Raw genomic sequence first — 25123 nt, 5'->3', positions numbered from 1 at the left:
ATTTCAGAAAGATGTTAGTCACAAATCACAAACACAAGCCAGGTGATGAAATCACCTGTGAAAGTTCAAAGAAATGCAGGATGTAATTTCACTATCTCACAATAAATTGAGATCCAAGGAAAGTTTTTTCATTCTACATCCGGCCAAATGGAAAAAAAGCCAAACCAACCCCCCCTCCAAAACTTTCAGACAATGAACCTTCCCTCTTTATAGCATAAGCAGGAACGTAAATATCTAAAAAACCCGATGTAAACACCTAAACAACCATTGTGCTTTCTATTCTGACACGGGCCTCTCTCAATCTCTCCTGTTTGCAGCCCTTCTATTTACATTAATCTCTTACTCATTGCAGGATGGACTTCAGTGTTAGTGAGACATCTTCCTCTTTTGATCTTAAATTATGACATTGCTGAGAGGAGCATAGAATCTTTAGAGAAAATACCTAAAAAAATTAAAGTGTACATACCTTACCTTTCAGTGCAAACTTAGGTGGACATGTTTGTGACAGGTACAAGAGCAGGTGTCAGTTTTGCAGGCAACAGCACAATCAAGTACTTAAATCATGGACCTGTTCAAATGGCTGTGTTTACTTGGGAGATACTGCCAAGGATTAAAGCAGTAATGGAATCTCCCTGACAGGAACTTAGTGGCAAGAAAGTAGCAAGTAGTTCTCGACAGTTCCACAATCCGGTTTTTTCTACACAGTTGCTTTAAGCCTTCTTAAAGCAGTCAGAGTATGCCCTGTCTCTGCCTTTTTGAAGTTGATATGTTATGATCTACACTCTCCTTCTGTAAATTGAATCCACGTACATCTACTAGTGGCAATTTCAGCATCCTGCTCCAAAATAACCCAGGGCTATGCTGTAATGTTTTTGTTTTAAGTCAGAGCACGTCTCTTGTTTCTTTTCCCTTTAGAAATAAAAAACCCAAACCACTAAACCAAATGAAAAAACCCTCATTGCATTAAGCTCTGGCACAATCCACAGCTTCTTATGCTGCTGCCTCATTATCAGTACCTGGGAAAACACTGCAAACTGAAGGCATTCATGAAACCTCACAGAAGAAAATAGTAATGCAACAACAGTTCAGTATTTTGAAGACGGCATGGCTCCTCCACTGATAATGGAGAGGAGAATCTCCATCATCTCCAAGAAATAAAGTACTGATGGTTGATCTGATGCAATCAAATGTATTTTTTCCTTAATTAATATTTCAGAAAAAGTTTCATCATCTGAATCCTTTTGAAAATGAAGATCTCTGTTATGTTTATATCAGACAAACCAGAAATAATCCTCAAAATAGCATGGTGTGAAAGAATTTATGTGCCCTGAAGCACCAAAGGAGACAATTTTAATATTAACAGTTGAAGGTACAAATTCACTGGAGATTCACTGGAATAACAAAAAAGCAAACCAGAAGTCACCATAAATGCTGTGTCAACCTGCAGTATGTATCCTACACTAACCTCAGAAAAAAAAAAAACCAAACCACCAAACACTCCACATTTTCAAGATTAAAAATCAAAGGAAAAAGGTTTGAGGAAAATAGGGGAAAAAGTATGCTCTAACAACTCATTGTGTCACTATACATGGAAAATTCATTTCTTCTTGACACTGGGAGACAATTTTATTTGCCTTTGGTACTCCAAGTTTGGCACCTAACATGCATGGGAAAATAGTCAGGTGCAGAATGTGATTTTCTTATTGACCCCTCATTCTCTATTTATTAATGGAAGTCAGAGAGCAACAGTTCCATGGTACTTTAGATACTACTAGCACAGACAGGTAGCTTGTCCTGTAAAAACATAGTTCCCTTCCTCTAACACATATCTGGATTATCAGTGTAATACAGTTTAAACTACTATAAAGAGTACAAGTGTTAAAATCTTGCCTAATACACTCATTTACACTTTGCAAACAAAAAAACTTCTTTGTTACTCAGCTACAATTTAGGATTCAGCTTGTAATGCTATAACAGGAATTTTGCCATACAGCACACTGGAGCAACAGCAGGTGTTTCCCAGTAGAGGGAAGTAAGAAAGCCACATAGTGCTGACTGTATTACTTCAGTAAGGCATACTGTATTGATACACCCGATGACATTTTGTGTTCATTGCATTTTATGTGGGCTAGAGGTGCCCCTAAATTTATTTCCACTTAGACCTGATGAAAAGTCCATTTGTGATAGTCAGCTTTGATTTTCTCAAACTCTGAATCTGACTAAAAACAATTTATTGGGGGAGTTGCTTCACTTACTAGTTAGGTAGCAGCAAGTTAGGGAAGTTTTGCAGCAATTATGCTTCTCATCTGAACTTTTTGGGTTTTTCCCCCTTTTGATTGCAGTTTTGTATGTAATAAAACTCTCAATGAGATGCTTCAGATGTTGCAACAGTCAAGATAATCTTTGTAACCTGAGTTCAAAGAGTTTACAGCTATTATCAGAAACGAGTGAATGATGTATTGCCTTCCTGCTGGTATGTTGACATTCCTCAGTTATTTAACATCTGTCACAGGCATTTTCATGCTGGTAACAAACGCAGAGCAACTGATATTGCAGAGCACATACAGGGTGTTCATATTCTCTCACAGTACTGAAGACTTCTTTGTTTTTCTGCCCATTGGGCTAATAACGAATTTAATTAAGATCTACATAGAACAGTCACTGAAGGAAAACAGCCCATCAAGGCATAGTTCAGGGTCTGTAATGAGTACAAAGGTTAGATTGCAGAAAGCAGCATTTAATATGAGCAAAAGGCAACCCCTTACCTTTCAGCAAGTGCTTGACTAGGTGTGCTTTTCACAGACACCAGCTCTTCCTCAAGCCTCTTTCTTTCTGCTTCTAGCTGCTCTAGCTCATCTGGAGTACGTTTGCGTGGTGTAATAAACTGGAGTTCCTTTAAAAGCTCTTCTTTTTCATTGATTAACATCAGTTTTTCTTTTTCCACATCCAGTGCTCCAGGCCAGGCTTCACTATCTAGCTTAGAGAGTTCAATCTTCAAATTAGCCATGCTAAAATAAAACAAAGCAGATTTGCCTGAGTCCAGAACAGCGCACAAAGCCCAGGAAAGAGAGAAGTGATACAGTATTGGGAAAGGTTATAACAACATCTTATATTCAAGGCCCTACTTTTAATTTTGCTTCACAAGAACACAGACTATGCCAGAGAATAAGGCCATCTATCGAGGCCAACAGCAATATGCACATGTATTAAAAATTAGTTGCTCCTATTCCAATGCTGAGTTCAAGCAAAAGTCACAATGTTATTAACATCTTTATTGAAAGCAGTCTGGTAACATAGTAGTGGCACCAAGCTTTACTCCTTCACAAGTATGATGGATTTCTCCAAAGCTGTTGGAGGCTGACTGCTCCTCAGAAACAGACAGAATCATGGTGAAAGAATGTGCACCATAGCAAGGTGCTCACTTCAGCAAATCTTAAGACAATAGCATTGCTCTTCTATGCAATTAAAGTAAAAGGCAATACAGCAGCAGCTACCTAAAGGGAAAAGAGATTAACTCAACAGTTTGAGTTTTTGCAACTGCTGTTCCTGTTGCAGTAGGGGGGAGGATCAAAGCCCCTGAAGCTCTCAACCCATTTCCAGAAAGGTCTAGAAGAAAAGACTGCTCATGACAACTAATTTGCATAGAAAGCAAGAAACGTAACTCTAGGGTGAGGAAAGCTTGGAAAAGATGGAAAGTTGGAAAAAACACTTATTAAATTACAGTTATGGTTACAGTGGCCACAATACTTAGGGGAGAGGTGTAATTAGGTACTGAACTTCATGTACAAACTGGTATGTATCTTCATTAGTCCAAGTTCCATACACTGAAATTTCAACCCATATACTTGGCTAAGTAATTTGAAAGAAGGGCCCTGTGTAGCAGTAGTCCATACTCTGATCGCTGTACTGTTTCCCCTTTTTTCTCTTCCCTCCCCCTCACCTCCCGCACCCCGTCCAAGACAGAAGTGGCAAACTGACTTATTTCCAGGAGGTTTTTTCCTACAAAAGAAAGGTAAAATGCAATGCTGGGACTTCTTGGTATCGAGACAGAGTCAAAACAGAGGAATATCTGATTTTGGATCAATCATACCTGAGAATGCCACCTACCTGCATTTAAATGACCACCTGACAATTAACATTATCTAAATGATGATTCTGAGCCAAAATAATGTATGTTCAATACTGAACAAACACAATAGCCTTAGTGTTCTTTGATGAATGCATTGATTATACAATAAGGTTTTATGATCCATCATGAGGATATAAAGGATTACTGTTGTTACTGGTAAGGATGGTAGCTTCTGCTCCATATGTACGTTTGAAATTAAGCAATAACATAATTATGCAGGCTCCTGCCTTTAAAACCTAAAAGCAACTATGCCATTACTTGGCACTTAGAAGTTGAAAATTTATTTTTGTAGTTTTCTAAATTATTATGCCACAGTTTTCCAACTGAAATAATACTTAAATGGCATTTTAGGCACAGTTTTCATCTGGGGAAAAGTGCTACTTTTTTATTTTGTTGCCTTGTTTATTTCTTCTTAGTAAAAAAAAACCAAACTCTGGGTGTGGAATAGTGCTCAGATTTCTATTTCCCTTAATTTACAAAGAACCTCCATAACAAAACCAATAAAGCTTCTAAACAGCTGACAATTAATTCAGCAACAAATATCAGAAATATATATTAGAAAATAATTATGTACTATATTAATATAATATAATATTATTATATTAGATTATATTAGATTATATTAGATTATATTAGATTATAATCTAATAATACCACACAAGAGTGTTTTCTCAATAGTAAATCTTTCCCCAGTATTATGCAGCACTTCTGCTTCATCAGAAGACATTTGAACCCTGGATGTTCTGCTTTCTGATGCCCATTTTTCAGTGCTGTGGTAATTCATCAAAATGGCACCACTTTCATGGGCAGGCACCACAGAACTTTATTTGAAAGGCATTCCACATTCATCAGCAGAGTAGTTCCTGACTTCTTTTCTCCTCACATTAAACTAATGAAAAAACCCAACCCATAGTGATAACAAGTTTTTAAATTATCCGAAGTCCCAGGGGAAAAAAGAAATAATTAAGCCTACTAAATCTGCACTGGAAGTCGGAAACAACTCTAAAACTGACGAGCCTTCAGTGGTATAGTAAAGTGAAATGATGATCCCAAAGAAGGATGTAATGGACATAAATAACCTGGCGACTGCTTTCATCAGAAAGCCAGCTCACTCTATTCCCTTAATCCTGGAAGTGCCAGTGATTTGTCACTGTTTTAATTTTGCTTCTTAACACATCCTGCTAAGGAGCAGCCTCAGAGCTCCCGAGCGCGGCAGCGCTGGGAAGGGCGTGCGGCGGTGCTGCCCGCTGGATGTCGCTGCGAGCACGGCGTTGGAGCCGCGGGCATCGGGCACTTCACTGCACCTCCGGGCATCGGGCACTGCACTGCACCTCCGGGCATCGGGCACTGCACCGCACCTCCCGGCCCCGCGGGCATCGGGCACTGCGCCGCACCTCCCGGCATCGGGCACTGCACCGCACCTCCCGGCATCGGGCACTGCGCCGCACCTCCCGGCATCGGGCACTGCGCCGCACCTCCCGGCATCGGGCACTGCACCGCACCTCCCGGCCCCGCGGGCATCGGGCACCTCCCGGCCCCGAGCTGCGGCTGCACGCTCCCACCGACCCTGTTACCTTCGCTTGGCCTCTTCGTACTGCAGACTGAGTCTGACCTTCTCTGCTAAATTCGATCTACTTCTTGCTCCAATCTGTTGAGGGCGGCGGGGAAAAAAAGTAGCCTTGTTACTGTGCAAATTTTTTAAACGAACCAACGAAACCTAGGCAGAAGCTAGAAAAATTACAACATAAAGAAAAATAAAACTACCCCCTGCCACACCCCGCCCCACCAGCCAGCCCCACACTTGCTGTTAAATGCCTAGTTAAGATCTCATCTACTCGGATGTACAAAAAAGTGCTGTTTTCTTCTGAGCCACCTTTTTAACTACTGCACTACCAATTGCCCATATTCAGTTAAGACAGAGCATTTTCAAAGAAGTCTTGCAGTGACTGCACCAAAAAATCTGATCTCCTACATTGAATTCTGTTGAACTCAAAATTTAGAACTACGTCAGTGCATTTCAAAATTAGACTTTATTAAACTTGTTACAAAACATAGACAAGCTCGTCTGGAAAACCTTGTATACTCTCTTTCTTACAAACTTAGCTTTCAGAACTTCAAAGAAGGTATCAAAACGAAACAGCCTTCTGTGTATGTAAAATATACCATCATTGAAACAAGGTTTTACTAAATCACTGAACAAGTAGTTCCATGAACAGGTTTTCAGCTGTGTGAAATTAAATTGTGCATTTAAATTCTGAGATCTTTTTTTCCTGAAAATTAGAAAGAATCTTTGTATTAATTAAGTCTGTAGAGTGAAACATATCCTATATACAGATCAAAAAAATACTGCCTACTTCTCCTGATCGTCACTGTACTGGAACTATTTGGCTAAATCAGATTGTCATAAATGCTTCATGACAAATAGATAAAGTACATCTGAATCTTGATTTAAAATTCAAGGGGAAAAAAAATCAGATAAGCAATTCTAATGTGAGTGATTCTAAGTAATTCTGTGAAACAAGTATACATATATATGCTATCTGCAACAGTGAGCAGCTATTTCATTCCAGTTCCATTAACTGTAGCATTCTGCTTCAATTTCTCTTTATATTGGACAAAATGGAAAAAAGCTCACCTCACCAGAAATGTCAGTCTGAGACCCTGTATCCAGAGTTTGTCTAGGAAAACACAGCTGGGAGTTTACAGAGCTGGAACTCAAGTCTGGTTCAGATGTTTCAGTGGTTTGGTCAATATTGAATTTCTCCCTCAGCTTTGCAAGACTCTGTCCAGGAAAAAGGAAACAAAGTGGAATTAAAGTTCCTTTGCACTTTACCATGTTTATATCAGTTTATCACCAAAAGATACTTACATAAAAGACTCCATTATAAAAATTCTGGGTTTATTTCCTATTAAACAACCCATTGGTAGCTGACACTAAGTGTGACTAACACCTGTGGAAATGTAAAAGCTACTCATTTGGGCTTGTGTCTGTTTTGGGACAAAAAGACACTGGTGTTTGTGTTTGTTTGAGACACTGCTGTTTGTGTTTTTTCTCAACCAATTATCTATTTTGCTGATAAAAAAGAATCTGCTTTCAGAAATGGAAATAGGACAATTTAGACATGGAACACTTTCATTGATTTACAGAATCAGGCATCTCAGAACACAGATCAATTTGGTCCACTTAATATTCTAAATTAAGGTAACACATGCATTGTACCTTACATAAAAGTTCCAAAAAAAAAAATATTCTCTAACACAGGGCAGCTTTTTGAACTAGGAACACCACAAGCTTCAGTTTCTGCATCTGAAATTTGATTTTAATACTAGTTTGGCACAAAGAATTTTGAGAGTCCCTTAAAAGTATAAAATGCAAAGTATTTATCATCAGGGAAGTGAGTCATGTAAGAACATATCCACACAAAACTTGCATTAAACAATCAAAATACCTTCATTAAATCTTGTTTTTCTCTCTCGCCTGAACTGATCGCCTTTCTGATGGACTTCAGTTCCTTCAGGATGGCTTTGGCCTCACACAGCTCATATCCGCTCTGGCCTCCAGACATTTTTTGGTCAATTCTGTGGAAAGAGAGAATACTAATACCAGATAGAGAAAACCACGCTAATATCTCTGCTGTTCTACTTCAGGCAGAAGCAGAGTTAGAGAACAGAAGGGAAGGAGATGAGATACCATTTCCTGCAACAGACATGGAAAGGAAAAATGACATTGAAATCTGCATTCAAATACTACTTAATCCTTGGCCAAAATGTCAAGGAGCACAGGTTATTGCTGACAATACTGTCAAAATTCCCATTCCCACCATTACTCTCTGCAGCACAAAAGCAGCTTTTGGGTACACCTTTCATATTAATAACTGTTTGTGCTCCTTACAGAAGCAGAATTTATTACAAGTAGTATCCTTCTGCCCAAACCCACACTGGGACATGGGCAGACAGGCAGGCTTCTTGGTACTAATCAGCCTTTCTGAGCAGAAACATAACCAGCACCATTCTTGTCTCAGCTTCCCTCTAGTTCACCCTAATCCTGGGCATTAACCGTCTGGAACAGCTGTTCTGCTCAGCCAGTCACCAGGCTCTCTTTATTCACAAAATCTCTGGATAATTAATACCATATGTCATAGATTGGACAATTCATTAAATTCCTGAACTACCAGTGATTTTAGAAACTGTAACTTGAAAATAATACAACAACCCTCCCCTAAACTTAGAGATAAAAAAATGTTTTATTTTAGTATGTCCGTATTTCCTTCAAGAACCACAGATTGTGAACACATTTCTCTGGTCTCTAACTGAACATTTCATAGCATCATGGAAATGCCTGCAGCTGTGCTTCAAAAACTAAAACCAACAGCCATCTTGACAAAAAATCAAGCATTTAGTAGAGAATACATTCTTTTATAATACAATTGGTTTTCTGTTTTTTATCATCATCCATCATCTTTGCTGGAAGTTAACTACCTTGTGAGTGAGGAATGAACAAATCAGAAGTGATCTTGAGCATGTCCTGCAAGAACAGCAACTTGCACAAAACACCTGTAACTGTCTTCTATTTTTCTCCAAGTTTTGGCCACAAAAATATCAAAGTTCTAAAGTAATCTATGAGCATGTCTGTTCTCCCTTCTCTACATTCCGGTTTTTGTACAAATCAAACTGCATTTGTGTAAGGAAATTACCTCTGTGACTTGGCAATCATTCTTATTCAAGGATGTATTTGTTTCAGCTTGAAAGTTCCTCAAACTCTTTCATAGGCAGACACTTACTGTCTGACAACTCTCGATTTTTGGTAACTTATCAGGCTGCTAAGATCAAATAGATACAGGATATGCCAACAATTGGGATCATGAATGAATAGTTGGGTAATACACCACATGCCGTCTAGCAATATGACATGCCACATTCAAATTGCAACTGCTTTATTCTGTATATAATTAAGATAGACAGGAAGGATCTCTGATATATAAGATATTCCATCATCCTGTTTTAAATTAATGGGATTAGTAGTGTTTGAAAGTGGCTGACTGAATTTTAAAAACAAATGTCCATTGTGTTTCTGTGGAATGCTGTTGACAGTTTCTGAAACATGCTTTGGATTCCTATCAAAATGGCTTGTGAGCAAGCTGCTTTAAAACAATACTTCATTGTTGAATTAATATAATAAAACCAGCATGATTGGCTAACCTTTAATCCTGGGACAGCGGCATGAGTTTTTATTACCTTAAGCTTTAGAATCAATATGTCTTTCTTCTTCTAAATTTTACTACAAATGAGATCTGATTCATGGTTAAATTCAATCAGCTATCCTTGCTGGTTTTTATATATTTAAATAATAAATCTTACATTTCTGTTTTAGTCAAAATGAAGGAGGATAAAGACTTAACTGGCATCTTCCTAAGGTGCTGGAGATGTTCAGTTCCCAGTTGACTTCAAACTCTTCATACAAAATCCCCACATTCTTCATTTTTATATGTCTCTAATGATGATTGGTCACCTTCTGGACCAGATTTCTTTCTCACAGTTAAAAAAGAGCCTATTTTATAAACTGATCTATCAAAATACGCAGGCAATAGCCTGCAAGATATCTTAGAACTGGGAAGTGAACTCTAATCTCTTAGCTCCAAATAACGATGCTCTGTCACCCTTTGCAAATCACTTCTCCACATTTAATCCTCTACCTGCACTTTTCCCACCTTTTGTCCATTTTCCATCTATATTCTGCCAGCTCTCCAGGACAGAGATTATTACATATCTGACAGTATCCTGCCAAACACAGAAGGTCCTGAGGAAAAGGGTAAATGTACCCAGACAACATCACACTAATGCTGCAACATTGCTTCTGCTACTGGAACTAGTGTACTAAGAGCAATTTTACTATGTAAATGCATCTTTAGTGTATGGGTACATACCACAGTGTGGAAAACAACTAGCATTAATAAATTTCTTTTCACATCAGTCAAGAAAACACACTTGTTAGCAAGGTTTCCTCTGCAGCAAGTTCTTTATGGTGACAGTTCCAGTAATGCTTAATATTTTAGGGCCTAATTTTGTAAGGCAGGAGCAGCAGGGAGCTCTCACACTGAAAAAAAATTATTCCCTAGTAATGTAACTGGTTAAATACCCAGAAAGCTCACCCAGTTCAGCATCAGCCCTTTGGACACCAGGCATCCCAGCAACTGGGACAAAGAAAGTCAGGTCTCTAATCCTCAAATTGTGACTAATTTCAATCCCTGCAGAGTTGTGTACTATTCATACCTCCAAAAACAGCACCCTTCTCTCTCTTTCTTTTGAGCTCATAGGTGGGGAAGGAGGAAAGAAAGACCCAAGTGCCTTTCCAAAATTTTATAAAAAAATGTAAATTGGACACACAAAGCACCTGATTTTGTCCTCGGGACCCCTGACCACTGCCCTTCTTTCTGCGTTTTTGCAACACAAGCTACCCCATGGAAAAAAAAATACAAGGGGAGACAAATTTCTCACGTTAATACTTACACAAAAGGGTTGCCATTTCTACAGATTTCCCGTTTCCTAACTACAACAGTCATTAGATTCTCCTTTTTCCCCACAATAATTCTCTCAGATAAAACAGATTCAATTCCATGCCAAAGAAAAGAAATCAGGTGACTGAATTAAGTCAGTTTCTACTACTTTCATTTACTCACTGTTGCAGTGTTTCAAAGCCCTGCTCCTTGTACAGCAGCTCTTGCTTCATCTGAGAGAGTTCCCTCTTCAGCTTCTTAACCTTGTGTGTTAAATCAAAGCAAGAGTTAGAAAATTCCTCTTGTTAAACAATTTAACACATGGCTTTGAACAATTAATGTATGCTCTACATTAGATGAGAGAAGAAGAGTAAATTGCTCTACTGACACACATTAAAAAAAAGGATCTGCTCTCTTCCTGATGTCTACGGGCAACATGCTTTAGTATTAAAGGGACACAAGCAGATTAAATCACATTCCTTATTTGTATTGATACCACACTGTGTTATTAAACCTGAGAGAACTTTAACAAGTAATTTACTTCTCACTTGTTAAGCAAGCATTCCAACTGTCCTACAGGGACATGCCTGTTTACTCTTAGTCTTATTATATTTTCACTTTGTAATTCCTGGAAGCTCTTCAGTCATTTGCACTGTAAAAGACAAAATGGACTCTCTTTTCCCAGTCAACCATCCTTTCTTATAAAGCTTTACAGACACTGGATCCCAAAGTATATAATTCACACTCATTTAATCCAAAGACAACAATCACTAAAGACATTTGAATCACAAGTATATGTATCTGTTTAATAGAAATGTCTTTGGAAAAATATTCCCTACTTTCCCTAAATTTGCATGGTCAATTGCTTCTTAACCTTAATATTGCTATTTGAGATGTCAGAAGATGTGAGTACACTACGAAATATTTACAAATCAAGATTAAATTTAAAAATCCTCCATTTAGTTTTTAACATCATATTTCCCAAACATATTAAACAAAGTTTTAGCAAACACCTAAAAATGAATGCACTAAAACACAAATTAATCATCAGCATACCCATAGAGACAAATGCCTCCTTGAAGTGTGGAGTCCAAGATTTTGGTATTTATACATCTACAGCTGGCTCATTTGCACTGTATATACTAGCCAGATATTGTTAGGCTTTCTAATTTTCCAACCATTAAGGTGAAAAAAGAAAAAGCTAAAAGTCCCCTTCTGTCATCTATCTCTGTAAAATTCTTGTTTTTATAAGCTCCTCAGATATTCAACTCTTGAAAAATTTATTATACTAATATAAAGAATTTAGACGACTTTAAGAGAAATTAATTTCAAAATATGTCTCCAAGATATTTTTAATCCAAATCTCTCTAGACTTCCCACTTGATGATATTCTTCAAATAAAAATAATTAAAGAAAGATTTGGGAAAAAAAAAGTGTGCTTCTCAGCATGCCAGGTGACTAAAAGCACTCAGCATCAGCAGCTGCTGCAGCTTTCCAAGAGACTTAAAATGCTTTAAATTTCTAAAATAACTAGCAATTTGCACAGTCTTTGTAGGGGTTTGTGCATGATACTTAGACATTCCAGTTTGCAGTTTCTGGTTAATGTATTTTCCATGACAGAAATAAAATGCTTTTAATCTCAATTTTCTTCAAAGCAAAATCTGTTCTCTGGATGAGGGTTAGGTTCAGGCTTTTTGGAAACTATCATACTATCATCACTAGTTGCTTTACTTGACAGCAAACTGTTTTTATTTTGACCACACTGAATAGTTAGCATGACAAATAGACAATTTCTCCAAGCATGCATTCAGTGCTCCTTAACTGTTTTCTCCTTGACTAATATGAGAACCTAAAGAATAATTTCTCAAGTGTTCTGATCAAGGTTAAGGAAAATGAATAGATATCACCTCTGTATTCCAGCTAAAGTGATGTGTAAAATATGAAACAAGTCTGATTTTTTTCTGAAAAATACAGAATGGCTAAACTTTTTTCTTTCAAAATCATAAACATGTATTTATATTAATAGCACAAGGCACACTTGATCTCAACTCAGAGGATTGGACCTCTCAGAAACTCTTACATTTTTCCTCAAGATCATCTTCTGAGTGTCCTCTGCTGTACTTCATCATCATTTCATTACCACGAAATGTGAGTTGGGTGCATTATCCTAGAAGGATGTGACCTACATCATAATGTAGCCTCTGTTTACTGCATCATACCTGCATTAAACTATTCTTAGGCTCCTTGTCTTCTCCTTCAAAACTTTAATGTAATTCCTGCTTTTTCACAACTCTTCACTTGTTTTAACATTCACCCTCTTCCTACTGCTTCTGCACATCATCTTCAGTCACCTGACAGATCTCTCTTTCCTGCTCCTAACTGCACCTTCAAGCAGGCTCCTGCACTAAGCCTTTTCTATTCCCGGCACTTGAGTACTAATGGAACAACAAGGCCACCCTCCCCAGTCCCCCACCCCTTGTGGTTTTATAAAAGTGCATTCCCTATTCACTTGCTGCAGAAAACTTACTGTGATCACACATGCTTTGTGCTGTTTGAGTTATCTTACTGATTGCTAATTAAGACCCCAAATGGCCCCTCTCAAAGTCTACTGCATGATCTGACCCCTCAGTTTTAGTCTGGTGAGAAAAATCTTTCTTCTCCTGCAATTTCATTTAACAGCTGTCTGATTTCTGTCGTATTTTCTCCATGACCTATTGCACAATAGGCAATTCATGTATCCAGAAGACTCCACAAGCATATATTACACACAGCTAACAAGGAAAGGCCAAAGGCCAACCCAGAACTTCCTCGAACTCTGAGTTTCCCCCCTCCAGCCACCATTAACTTGATGATACCAGTAAGCCTCAGATACTGTGAGACAGAGAAACAGGTTTAGTACAACTGATCTAACAATGTGCAAATTCTAAGTATCTGGCTAGCAGCTTACTAATGACTAACTTTGTTTCTCATTAAGTCCATGCATGCATATACTGCAAAATGCCCAAAGCTGGCATACTAGCAAGCATCTTCAAGCATTCAAATAAGGGTAAACTATGGTAACAGCCATACCTCTCTTGCCATCTTCCATGCCAACCACTTTCCAGCCCTAGCATCACAGGGTTCCACTTTTTCTTATCTCAATTTTCATTTCCAGTGGCTCTGGCTGACCACACACTTTATGTTGATACAGATACTCTTGGACTGCACCCTTCTAAACTCTGCAGACAAGATTCAGGTCACCTATTTTAGGCACATAAGCAGGACTTTGCAATGCCAATAAACCAGGTGTTGGGAGCCAGCAGGATATTAGGCTCCTTGACTCCAAAAAACAATGAAGAGAGGAAAGAACCTCCAAAAAGTGGATGACTGTGATTAACACATCTGACTCTCTCCTCAGTGAGCAAATTGTTGATCTGCAGTCACTGCTAGTGGGAAGAAGTGAGCACAGGATCATGCCTGAATTTTCCCCTCTTTGGCAAGAAGGTGACTGTATTTAAATTTCATCCTGTGTTTTATTCTTCAACAACACTGTCAATATCCTAAATATACTGGTGATTGCCTTGCCAAAGGGAACACCTTTGTTACTGCTCCACTCATTTTAGAAAGAAGCTATTGCTTTGTCTCTTCTCTCTTTTTCCTGATAGGGTCCTTACTGCCTTTGATTCTCCCTACCAAGCTTACAAAATTCTTCTTCCCACCCCCAGGATTCAAATGAATTCCCTCACTAACCACTGTCCCTTTGTCTTAATGGATAAGGGACTACAAATTGAAATTGTTAACGATGAACACATGTACAAGTAGACATCCAGACACGAGTTTTAGAGTGCATTCCATCCCTGATTTATACTGGGTTTTAAAAGTTTAATGTGCTCTTCCACAGTTCCTTTTAAACATTAATTGTTTAGATTACTAATCACAACTCTTATTCCAGGTGAAGGAGGACGCTACTCTGAGGCTTCTGTGAGTGCTGCTCCGTGCAGAAACCAGAAGAGGGCAATGGAAGAGCTGAGTAAATGCTGTCACTTGAGCTGCTTCTGCTCCCCCAGTATTCTAGCCCACACAGAAAAACTGTGCTGTGAGGTGCTGTCTTTTTAAACTGCAGGCTTTGATGGAATTTTTTTTTCTTTACTAACCACAGAAGATCTAGGCTATCCATACAGCATTATATGCCACAGCTGAAATAAATGAAATTTCTATAGGTATTTTAAATGTCTTCCACATAATTTCTTCCTTATTCAAGATAAATTCACTAGGGACTAACATGTGAATGAAAGTTCTTTCAATGGAATCTGTTACTGACCATACTGAACACAGCTGACCAAATCACGGATTTGTGTTCATTAGCAATTTCAAAATGCAAATACAAAATTTCATCCTTTATCTGAATTGTTCCATTTTGACATAACAGAAGGGTTTCACACCATTATTGAAAAGTGGTTTTCAAACCAACACAAACTTCTGAGGCAGTTTAAGTAGCTAATGATGCATTTCTCACAGAAGAAAGGTTGTGTAAAAACTGTTATCCAGCTGCAGCTTACCTTAGCCTATTACTTTTCTATTTTTACTCTTCCTTTAAAAAACAAAAGCATATAACTGAAAATAATTATCAGATTTATTTAAACCTACATCTAATTAGAATATCTGTCAAAGTTTCCCAAAAATGTGTTATCTGAAAGTACCAGAGACAGCTCTAAAAATTAATTTTAAACCTTTGAATAGTATCTAATTGGAACATTAGGAGGTTTCAGTACCAGGGTACAAGATACCTCTGTTAGTTCAAGCTATTCTTATTCTATAATCGTTAACTTGGCAGACAGAATCCAAATGAATATGAGTTAAGGACTCACCCTTAATCTTGTAGTGGAGATTTCAGCCTTCAGAATGTCAGGGTCATACTTTGTGCTTGATGAAGAGCCTGAAAACACTTTTTTTAAAAAAAAGGATAAAAATGATAAATATTTAAGTACTTCTAAATCACTAATTAGTGCCTTTTTTGATGAAACCACATTGATCAAAAACCTAAAATATGCACAAGAACATATAATACTTTAAAAGTTAGCCTTTTATAGAGTAGACATCATTGCAGCATGGAAATAATTACTGAATAATCAAAATTTCCCCTTTTTACCCCCTACCACTATATGTTATCTCCCCTTGTTTAATTATCCCAGGATCCTTAAGTAGGACTTCATTCTCCCTGACTTTCTATTCCTTGTTTTCTCTTCCTGTTCTTCTAGTTGAGCCATCTTGCAATCACTTTCCTTCTGAAAGTTGTAATTTCTACAGAGATCTCAGGAAAGCAGAAGATTTATTCAAAAGTCTCAGAGATCTGGCACTCAGTACTTCCACAGATGTCCATGCTCCTTCATACACTATCTACTTCTAAGGGAAGTGTTTGCCCAATAACAGGCCTCTAACAGTGCTTTACCAGATGCTGATTCCCTACCCAAGACAACAACCTGTATCTCTACTTCGCCCCAGGTCACAGCACCCAGGCTACAGAATCATTGTCTGCTCTTATAAATCGGCAACACATTGCCTTCTTGGTCTACTGCAGACACCTGTCAACACAGAGGGGTCATTTCAGTAGGCAGCCAGGAAGCCAAGAGATCCTATTTACTTTGAACCTAGATTTGGCAGAATTTTGTCTCGACAAACTGCATGACAAAACAGATTTCAGGACCAAGTGCTCTAAATCATGGCTCAAAGGAGTTCTATTGTATCAGAGAGAAGAGGGCTCTCTCCAGCAGAATATCTTTATCTTAATGAAATAAGTAATGTAGGAATGCTAGCTCTGAAAAAGCCAGAGTACAAGGTATTCCTAGCAAACCTTGAAAACTTATCCTAAAGAGAAAGAGGATCCCCTGCAAGGCAGAGATCAAAGAAGTTACATTGTATTCTCTACTGTACTTACAGCTTGTACGAGAGCTTGATTTTTCTTTGTAGGCACCATTCAACCGTACATACTCATCCAGTGCAAGTGCTAGTCTCTGTTCTTTCACCTGGTACAGTTCCTTCTGGGTACTGAGAGCATCCTGGGCTATTGTAAGATAATCTTTCAACATTCTCTCTTGCTCTTGCCGCCATTGTTTCCTGGGATCTTCTATTTGTGTTGTTTCTTTATAGGAGAAAAATAAATGACTTAAAGAGACCTCTGCTGAAACCCATTGACAACTAAAACTGCTTTTTTGCCAGTAATCCATGGTTACTGTGGTCTAAACTATAGTTTTGCCTTTGGTTACTAAGCTGATGCTTCACTTCCTCTGCCACAATAGAGTGTAAGAAACAGTATACAAGGGATCAGTTGCAGAATTAAAAATTGGAGTAATATACGCAAATGTTTATGCATATCGTTCCCATGTTGTCAACCTTGAATTAGCAACATCCTAAAATTTAAAAAAAACCCAACAACAACAACAAACAAACACCAAAACAAAAACCAAAAAAACCCACCAAAAATACCCCTAAAAAAAATTTGGTATCAGAGTATTTGTAAATAATAGGATCAACAAAGTCTTTCAATGACATCTTAAAACAATGCATTTCTAAACAAAAATTAAAAACAATCTCAGCTATTACATTTTTCAACTCCCTTCCCACTTCATTATTTTTTACAGCCATATGTTATTTGTCTTTTTAGTGGTTATCTCTCTCATGCTACAAAAACAATTTTATCTTTCCCCTTGTAACTGACCTAATAGATCATTAACTCTCCAGCTCACCTCACCTAACTCTATCCCTATGCCTGCTACACATCTGATCCAACACACAACTGTGTTTTATGGTCAACAGACAGAGAGGGCTGCTCTCTGATAGTACTTCCGTCTGTCAAAGATACGTGTCCAAGACATGTGGGACCAAATTCCTTGTTTGAGGTGTCTCCTCCTTTTCAATGACTACTCAGTAATAAAAATGATTAGGTTGGAACAGGCCTTTAATTTACAAAGTGCTTGAGGTAACATTTTAACTCCAGCAGCCACACAGAACACAGACTTGCATAGGATACATAGACAAGAGGATCAGACATAACAGTGGGGTATATATTAAAAGGGTGTATGATAAGACCAATCTAACTGCAGATATTAAGATTTTATTTTTAATGTAAATATACAAAGAGGATTATATATATGGTTATATATGGATTGTTATATGGTTGAATGTTCAAACTTATCCATATTTCCTGACTTAGTTCAGCACTTTTTGGAGCTGTACAATTAATATTCTTCCTTTAAAGCTGTACTAAGTACAAAAACATTCTCATAAGATATAGCCATGAAAAGCCTGAAATCTAAATGCAAATGTGCCCCACTCTTCCTAAGTTACACACTGTAGACCTGCACAGATCTACAGAGAGAAAAAGTAACATTCAGTACCAAAATATTTAAGTGCAAAGTATTCACTTCAGAATTTTCCACAAAAGTAGGAGGCACAGTTATTTTCTGGGTTAGATTTCTGCCACTTTAGTCCTCTGAACTGCTTTACTGTGGGAACCAATGCAGCAGGGGAAAAGTGGGAACAAGTGGCTGAAGATATGGAGAGAAAAAAGAACTGCAGCAGAACCAATGTGATTGCGCTAAACTGTAGCTGAAGTGCACTCTTGGGAGAAGGCACTCTTTCAACTCCATGTAAGAAAACAGATTTTGTAACAGTAAAAAGTGATAAGGACAGGTTCTGGTTAATAACAATTTCCAATAGTGACTAACTACCAGTTTTTCAAAAGTCTTTTCTCTTGTTAATATCACATAAACAAAAAGACATGCAAAGAAAAAGCAGCGTCCCATAAAACAAACCCTGCAGAATCCTAAACTGACAATCTCTATGGAACTACTGGTGCTTTTAAAAACAATTAGATATATAAACACCCTTCCTCCACCATTTACAAATGTGACATTTTTACTTGGGAAAGGCATTTTTCTTAGATGTGCACAATGAATGCGTTAAGAGTATAACCCACATAAACCCTAGTGTGGTGCATGAAAGATTAAAGTAGAAAAGCTTTATACACAGTTGGTTTTCCAATAACCCCAACAGGAACACTCTCTCAAAAAAACTAACTATAGCTTCAGACACACACACATATGTCCATGTTTATTAGCCACCTGTTCTTTTACACAAAGATACTGGGCACACAAAGAAGCAAATCAATACCTTTTCTCTCCTAAATGGTCAACACATGATCCTATCTGTGCCCACTTATTGTTGTTGTGCTTTAACACACTCCACGTTCACAGTTATTTACACAAGATAAGAAGTGCTGGTTTCCAGAGTTGTCCTTTTTTGTGAAGCAGGATGAAGAGCATGAAGCAGGATTCTCATGGGTCAATGATCAAATACGATAAATGCAGTTATGGTGGTTTTTTAGATGAATGTAATGATGTGATTGTGTTTTAAGAGTGCAACCAGCAGACACCAAATAATTTTACAAGATTGGAAGGTCTCATCCTCGAGCATGTTGTAGGTAATTGCCTTGTAGGTTTTAAGTGAGGATTGCTCAACATGCAGCCCAAAGACCAAATGTAGCCTGCAGAGTTCTAAAATGGGGCCTACAGATGCCCTGTCCTTGTGACTGCATGAGAAGGACAAAGCTGATCAACAGCAGATTATTTTGTATTGCTGAAAAATACAATCAAACATTTCCTTTTTGCCTCTCCAAGGTGCAAGCACAAAACAATGCTATGATTGCATGAGCTAACATCTTTTATACTGATAGTTATAAATGAGTTAAAGGTGACCCTGCTTTTCAAGAAATTGAAACTTCAGCACTGTAACTTCAGCATACCAACGTTTGGGTATTTGCCTGTGTAAGTACATTGACTGGTCAAATTACTCTCAGTCAATTCTATCTGCCTGTATTTATTCTGGAAGAAATGCTCAGTTGCGAAAGTACATCACCATGGAAAAAGCAAAGCAGTGTGGAATGACTATCCTAGAATTGTTACTCAACTTCTACCAAACAGAGAAGACTGAAGACTTTTACTCTGTACTCTTCTTAAATATTATGAATTAAAAAACCAAAAAAAGCCTATCACTTGTCTGGCAAGTTGTTCATATATATATATATATGTGTACACATATTTCTAAAAACATGTGCTTGTGTAGCAGCACCATATGTTTGTTCATCTATACTTTTCAGTTATCTCAATTTTCATCAGTAGGTTTACCCCACAGAGGAAAAAACCCAAAGACCAGATATTTCTGGTACCGTAGCACTACATTTTGAAATGTAGCCCTGAAAAGTAAATTCATTTGCGCACATATACCTTCTAAGAGCCAATTTTTTTTTTTTTTAAAGCAGCGTTCTTTCAAAAACAAATATTTATACTTCTCAGAGTAAAGCCTCAGAATGATAAGGATTTTTTCCTTGGACAAGAATGTTTCAAGCACCTGCTGTTAAGGTCAGACTTGTACACACAAGAATATTATTGCGATAGTTACATGGAAGTAATTGTGGGAAAACATTCCTGAACACTTGAAAATGAGTTGTGAAGCCTTTCATGCTTAAACCAATGTGAGACTTAAACCACAAAGAACATCAAAACTTTTTCCTCCCCTTATTATTCGACAACTAATGTAAAATCAAGTAGGGAGATCTCATTTCTTTTTTAAGGCAGATAAATGTTCCCACTGGTGACTGCAACAGGATGCCTTATAACCTTGTCTGCAGCAGATATGAATCATGCAGCAGACTGCAAGCTAGACAGATGGGGAGAGGTTATTTCTGCTCCTCAGCTGAGGAGTAAGCACTGGTAGTGAGCACTAGACAGAGCTGTAGAGTTGCATCTGTTCTAGAAAATGCAAACTGGACTTGAATCATCAACAGTGGAGAATGAACAAATCATCTCCCCTTGGCAGGGTCTCTCCAACATTTTCTGCATAAACTTAGGTATGAACTAAAGGAATCTACTTCAAATGGTTCTTTAAACAACTAAGAGTTGTACATCAGGCTCTATGAAGACCACCACTTAGATTTAAAAAAAAATTGTATATATCAACTTCCTCTGTCCAATCACCATGTAAAAATAATGATCCATAGTAACAGAATGAGGAGGGTGGTAGTGCATGTAATATTCAGGTTACTTATTCCTAATTTGACTTCGGTTTTGCATTGTGTAAGCAAAGGTACTTGCAAAGCAAAATTACTCACTTCTATTAAGGTAACTTAATTTAAAACCAATTAATTTAACTTGGAACAAATTACTGCAAGTGCATAGTTAATAAATTTGTTAAAAAAACCCAATAAAGCAAGCAATTTATTTCCTCCTCTTTTTAAAGATCTGAGTGACTACCCATACTGGGGGGAAATTCTGTGGTCTCACCCAGCGGAACCGCACAAATGGCAGGATGGCACACTCCACCCAAGGACATTCCTGTCACTGAAATGATCACAGCCCCGTAACATAGAAGAGGAAGCTGTGCTGGCTTTAATCATACTGCTGTTCATGAAATGCACTCTTCCTGGCTCACTGCCAGCCAAGTTTGATGCACTTGAACTCGGCAAAAAAAAAAAAAATCTGGCCAGAACAGTAATTCAAAATCAAAATGTCAGGACTGACTTTATGCCTTGGAAGTTTTGTCTGTTCTTTTGGCTGGAACATGCTTCAAGGGCAGCAGTGTTATGCATGTCCGTGTAATTATTCATAGGATATATATATATTATATGTGGGATACAGGTGATAGTCAGGCATGCCAATTTTTTTTAAACAATGTATTTCCATATGGTATGTTCCTGTCTACTATCACGAAGCTCTGCCAAATTTTTCAGTCTACTTGAACAGAAGGAAACTATTACTTTATCAGCAGTAGATCTTATTTCCCTAAAATACATGAAATTAAAATCCCACTAGAAAATCCCACTGGGAAGGGAACGGCTCCCTAACATCCCACTGCTAGACATAAGAGAATGGGACATTTTACTACAGGATTAACAATATGTGGAAGCAATAGTTTTCCAACATCTCTCCATGCCAAACAAAATAATAGCGTCTACTGACTCTAGAACAACCCACATGTAAATGGTATTCAGTCAGACAGTTGCATTCAGGCAACACAGCTAGAGAACAAATACTCTCAAGAGGTCCCACTAAAAAAAACAAACCAGGTATGTTAGATTGCTACTTGTGGAGGACACATACACAGCAAGAGTAGACAAAATCATGCCATATTTTTCATTCTGAAGAGAAAATGCTCATTTAAACAGATGCCCATATTATTTCAGTTTGTAAGTGTTGCAGAATCACCATCTCAGAAGAGAGGTTATCCCAAGGGAAACCAGCTGACCTGGCAAAAATGATGACCAGTGACCTATGGTCTGTGGGAAGGAGGACAAGGGAGAGTTGCATGCCACAGCCAGAGCCGTGTAATAGCTCTCTTTTTTGCCAGTGATGATGTCTACCATTTCACCTCAAACCCACACTCCTCAACATTACACATTCCATGGAGGTGGTTTGAGAAGGAGGGGATACCTGGAAAGCAGCCTTCTGCATGCTGAGGGCAAACTCCTGGTAAAGAAAGGGCTGTAGGCAAGCTAGGGCCAGATGCAGCAAAGGAGAATCAAGACTTCAATGGTAACCTGCACAAAAATGCCTCAAGATGGAACAAACAAAACCAACAACAACCCTTTGACAAGTAATATCAGAAGAGGAAAAATGTTGTTGGATGCCGACTACCACAGGATGGTACGAGTTAGCTAAGTGGTGGGTGATGAAAGCAATTTTATCAACATTACGTAATCACTGTGGATATGTTTATTCTACAAGTCTATCCCACATTACTTGATAAACAACCTGGTTTTCAATTCGTCAGTACTTCTGCCTTCAATCAAAGACACACTTAGGAAAAGAAAGTGCAAATATTACTTCATTGTACTTCAACTGGCATAACAAATACTGCAGGCAACTGGGATGCAAGTCTTAATGTTTAGCAAAGGAGCAAATGCATTAGCACTAGTTTCAGGGAGAATAACCAAGTGTTACTAGACTGGCTTAAGGAATGTACTTTTATTGTTTGCATAGCAAATGCTTTCCCCATGGCTTTTTTTTCCCTTATTCCTTTTTTCAGCCTGCTTTTTAAAATATTTGCAATTCAAACTCAAACAACAATACAAGCAATTTGTACTCAAAAATTTGTGGAAGGTTTCACAAGTAAATATTGCTTCATTTCACACTGACATTTTTGTTCAGTAGGTACATAAAAATAAAGAATTGCACATTACAGAGACAGCAGTTTCAGTAAGACCATGCAAGCCAAAAAGATGACATATTAAAAATGATCTAACACATTGCTGGATACTCAAAGAAAATCACATTCTAGCAAATAATTAAATGGAATATGGGTTTTAAAGAGAGACATTGATGAAAATTAGGTTATTTAGCGTATGTTCAAGACTGACCTCTCTACAGTTTGTTTCCTGCCAAACTTTCACACAAAAAATGACCCCTCTCTTCCAGACACCTTCTTCACTTTTCCATAAAATAATTCTGCGCTTGAATTTGAGCAATGAGAGAAAATGAGAACTTTTTCCAGCTATCCTGTCCAAGCATGAGCAGATTTCCAAGAAAGATGAATTCAAAGAGTTTTACTATTAGTTTCCTGTAGATATGGGGCAGCATATGCTTATATATTTCACAGTCAAAAACATTAGAAACTCTGAGGATTTCATTCCACATTATCAAGCAAGTAGGTACTGCTAAGGCTAGCAGAAAAAAGACATTAAAAAAAGATGCAAGTATGATCTTTAAATAAGTGCCAGCAGGTAAAATGATCTTTAATCCAGAGCCCTCATTCCTTGAGCCCTCCTTCTGTAGCCAGCATGCACCAGATTACTCTAATCTCCTCCTACAGCCAGAATGCAGAGAACATACCTACAAAAAAGATTCAAGGTGAGACATATTGCACTTGAGTTTCTGCCATGTGTGTTTGCTGACAGTAAAGAGTCTTCACAACTGATTGCATGCCACCACTTGCTTAGAAGGTGGTGGTAGGTCATGGGAACAAACAGGGCACATTTGTGATGATACACCATTTGACTCCCTCAGGCTATTAGTAATTGCAGTCTCGTGGTGGGATTTTCAGATTCTTCCTTTTCTGAAAATCAATCTGACCCACTTTCAGAGATGCAGATGTACTAGACTGCCAGGCTGGAGCAGTCTATCCACAAAAGTCCCTGTGTTAGATAAACCAGTTGCACAAGCATGAAATATCATGAAGGCCTTCAAGATTACAACAAGAAATAGAACTCCTGTAGTTAAAAAGTTGTTGGTTTTTTTAGCATCACTGACTCAATTTTCCTTTTCTTTGTGGATGAAATTGTGATAGATGTTTCTGGGAAAGATACATTCACGCTTGCAAAAGGGACAATTGAAACTAAGTAGGGAAGAGCTGCAGAAGCAGAGAAGGCAGTTGTCCAATGCCATTTTGAAGAAAAGTGCTCGGTGGAATGCAGGGAGAAGAATCATCATATTGAATACAAAGTACAGCATGGCAAAAAGAAAGTGATGTGATAATCTGTACTGGGCTAGGACAAACTATTCCATCCTATCATTACCTTTTAAACACTGTCATTTATTTCCATTCTGTTACCTTTGCCACTAAACATTGCTAACAGTAGAGTACATGTTTTCTAGGTGAACTAGATCAATGCAATGAAGAAAAAAACCCACTTGCCTTGTTATTCCCGTGACTTATCTGGGAAGGTAAGAATTGAAAGGAAAGAGACTAAATTATTTAGGAACAGATAGGGTGCTGAAGGCAAGGCAGTCTGGGATTCCCTTAAACTATGCATGTCAAACTAGAAGACGTTTCCCTTTCTGCCATTACCTCCATAGCTGTTCATCTAAACACATATCATAGATTGATCCAGCTCAGAAAACCTGTGTATCTGGGCGAAGGGAGAGGAGGTACAAACCAACTCACACCTCAGGAAGGAGAGCACTTCCCTGCTGTCCATGTTTACTGCATATGCTCACACTGACACAATGTGGAGACAGGAACCAGAGCAAGCAGTGACTGTTACTTCAGCTGCCACCACCACCCAAGAAGTGCACCTGGAAATCACAGCTTCTGAGTCAAAACTGCTTCCTGGCAAGCCTGCACAGGGCACGGAACAGATGAAAATTCAAGGGTGTAATTTCAAAATGCCTTTAACCACTGCTACTATGAAAATGTCTTCCATCTCTTCCACCTGACTGTTCATTCATATCCCCAGGTCACCTTCCCTTTCTTGCTTGCATAAACAGAGGTGTGGAAAGGAGAACAAATAACACCTTTTTTTTTTTTTTTCCTCCACCCACATCTGATTACTTTCAACCTGAATCAGCTCCCTGATCTGATTCACTGTCTGGCTATGCAAATGTTCATGGCAGTATAAGCAAAAACATTGCAGGGACAGCAACAGAGCAGGACCAATTCTTTCAAATATCACCTTAAAGGTGTTTGCATGTCCAAGCTCTAAGAACATAAGTGTCTGCATCTCATACACTTAATGCTTGATTGGAAAACCTTA

At 38.1% G+C, this 25123-nt stretch overlaps 2 protein-coding genes across 3 annotated transcripts in view; one reads left to right on the top strand and one right to left on the bottom strand.

The window, feature by feature from the left end:
* Positions 1-9334, top strand: part of LOC146438277 (uncharacterized) — an 89931-nt gene extending 80597 nt beyond the window's left edge. The window contains exon 8 of the mRNA XM_085058743.1: positions 5316-9334. Coding sequence (XP_084914869.1) covers positions 5381-5734 — 354 coding nt within the window. The 5' untranslated portion in view covers positions 5316-5380 and the 3' untranslated portion in view covers positions 5735-9334. The remainder of the gene's footprint in view (positions 1-5315) is intronic.
* WWC2 (WW and C2 domain containing 2) overlaps positions 1-25123 on the bottom strand; it is a 95432-nt gene that overhangs the window by 31784 nt on the left and 38525 nt on the right. For both annotated transcript variants that reach the window (XM_085058737.1, XM_085058738.1), the window contains exons 3-9: positions 16538-16741; positions 15471-15547; positions 10807-10886; positions 7579-7708; positions 6765-6911; positions 5704-5777; positions 2766-3008 (exon numbers count right to left, since the gene is read on the bottom strand). In XM_085058737.1, the coding sequence (XP_084914863.1) occupies positions 2766-3008; positions 5704-5777; positions 6765-6911; positions 7579-7708; positions 10807-10886; positions 15471-15547; positions 16538-16741 (955 nt within the window). The remainder of the gene's footprint in view (positions 1-2765; positions 3009-5703; positions 5778-6764; positions 6912-7578; positions 7709-10806; positions 10887-15470; positions 15548-16537; positions 16742-25123) is intronic.

The sequence above is a fragment of the Lichenostomus cassidix genome, chromosome 4 (assembly GCF_008360975.1).
Source record: "Lichenostomus cassidix isolate B80296 chromosome 4, HeHo_3.0, whole genome shotgun sequence".
Lineage (NCBI taxonomy): Eukaryota > Metazoa > Chordata > Aves > Passeriformes > Meliphagidae > Lichenostomus > Lichenostomus cassidix.
The sequence above is the reverse complement of the archived record's forward strand: the minus strand, read 5'-3'. Positions and strand labels throughout refer to the sequence as shown.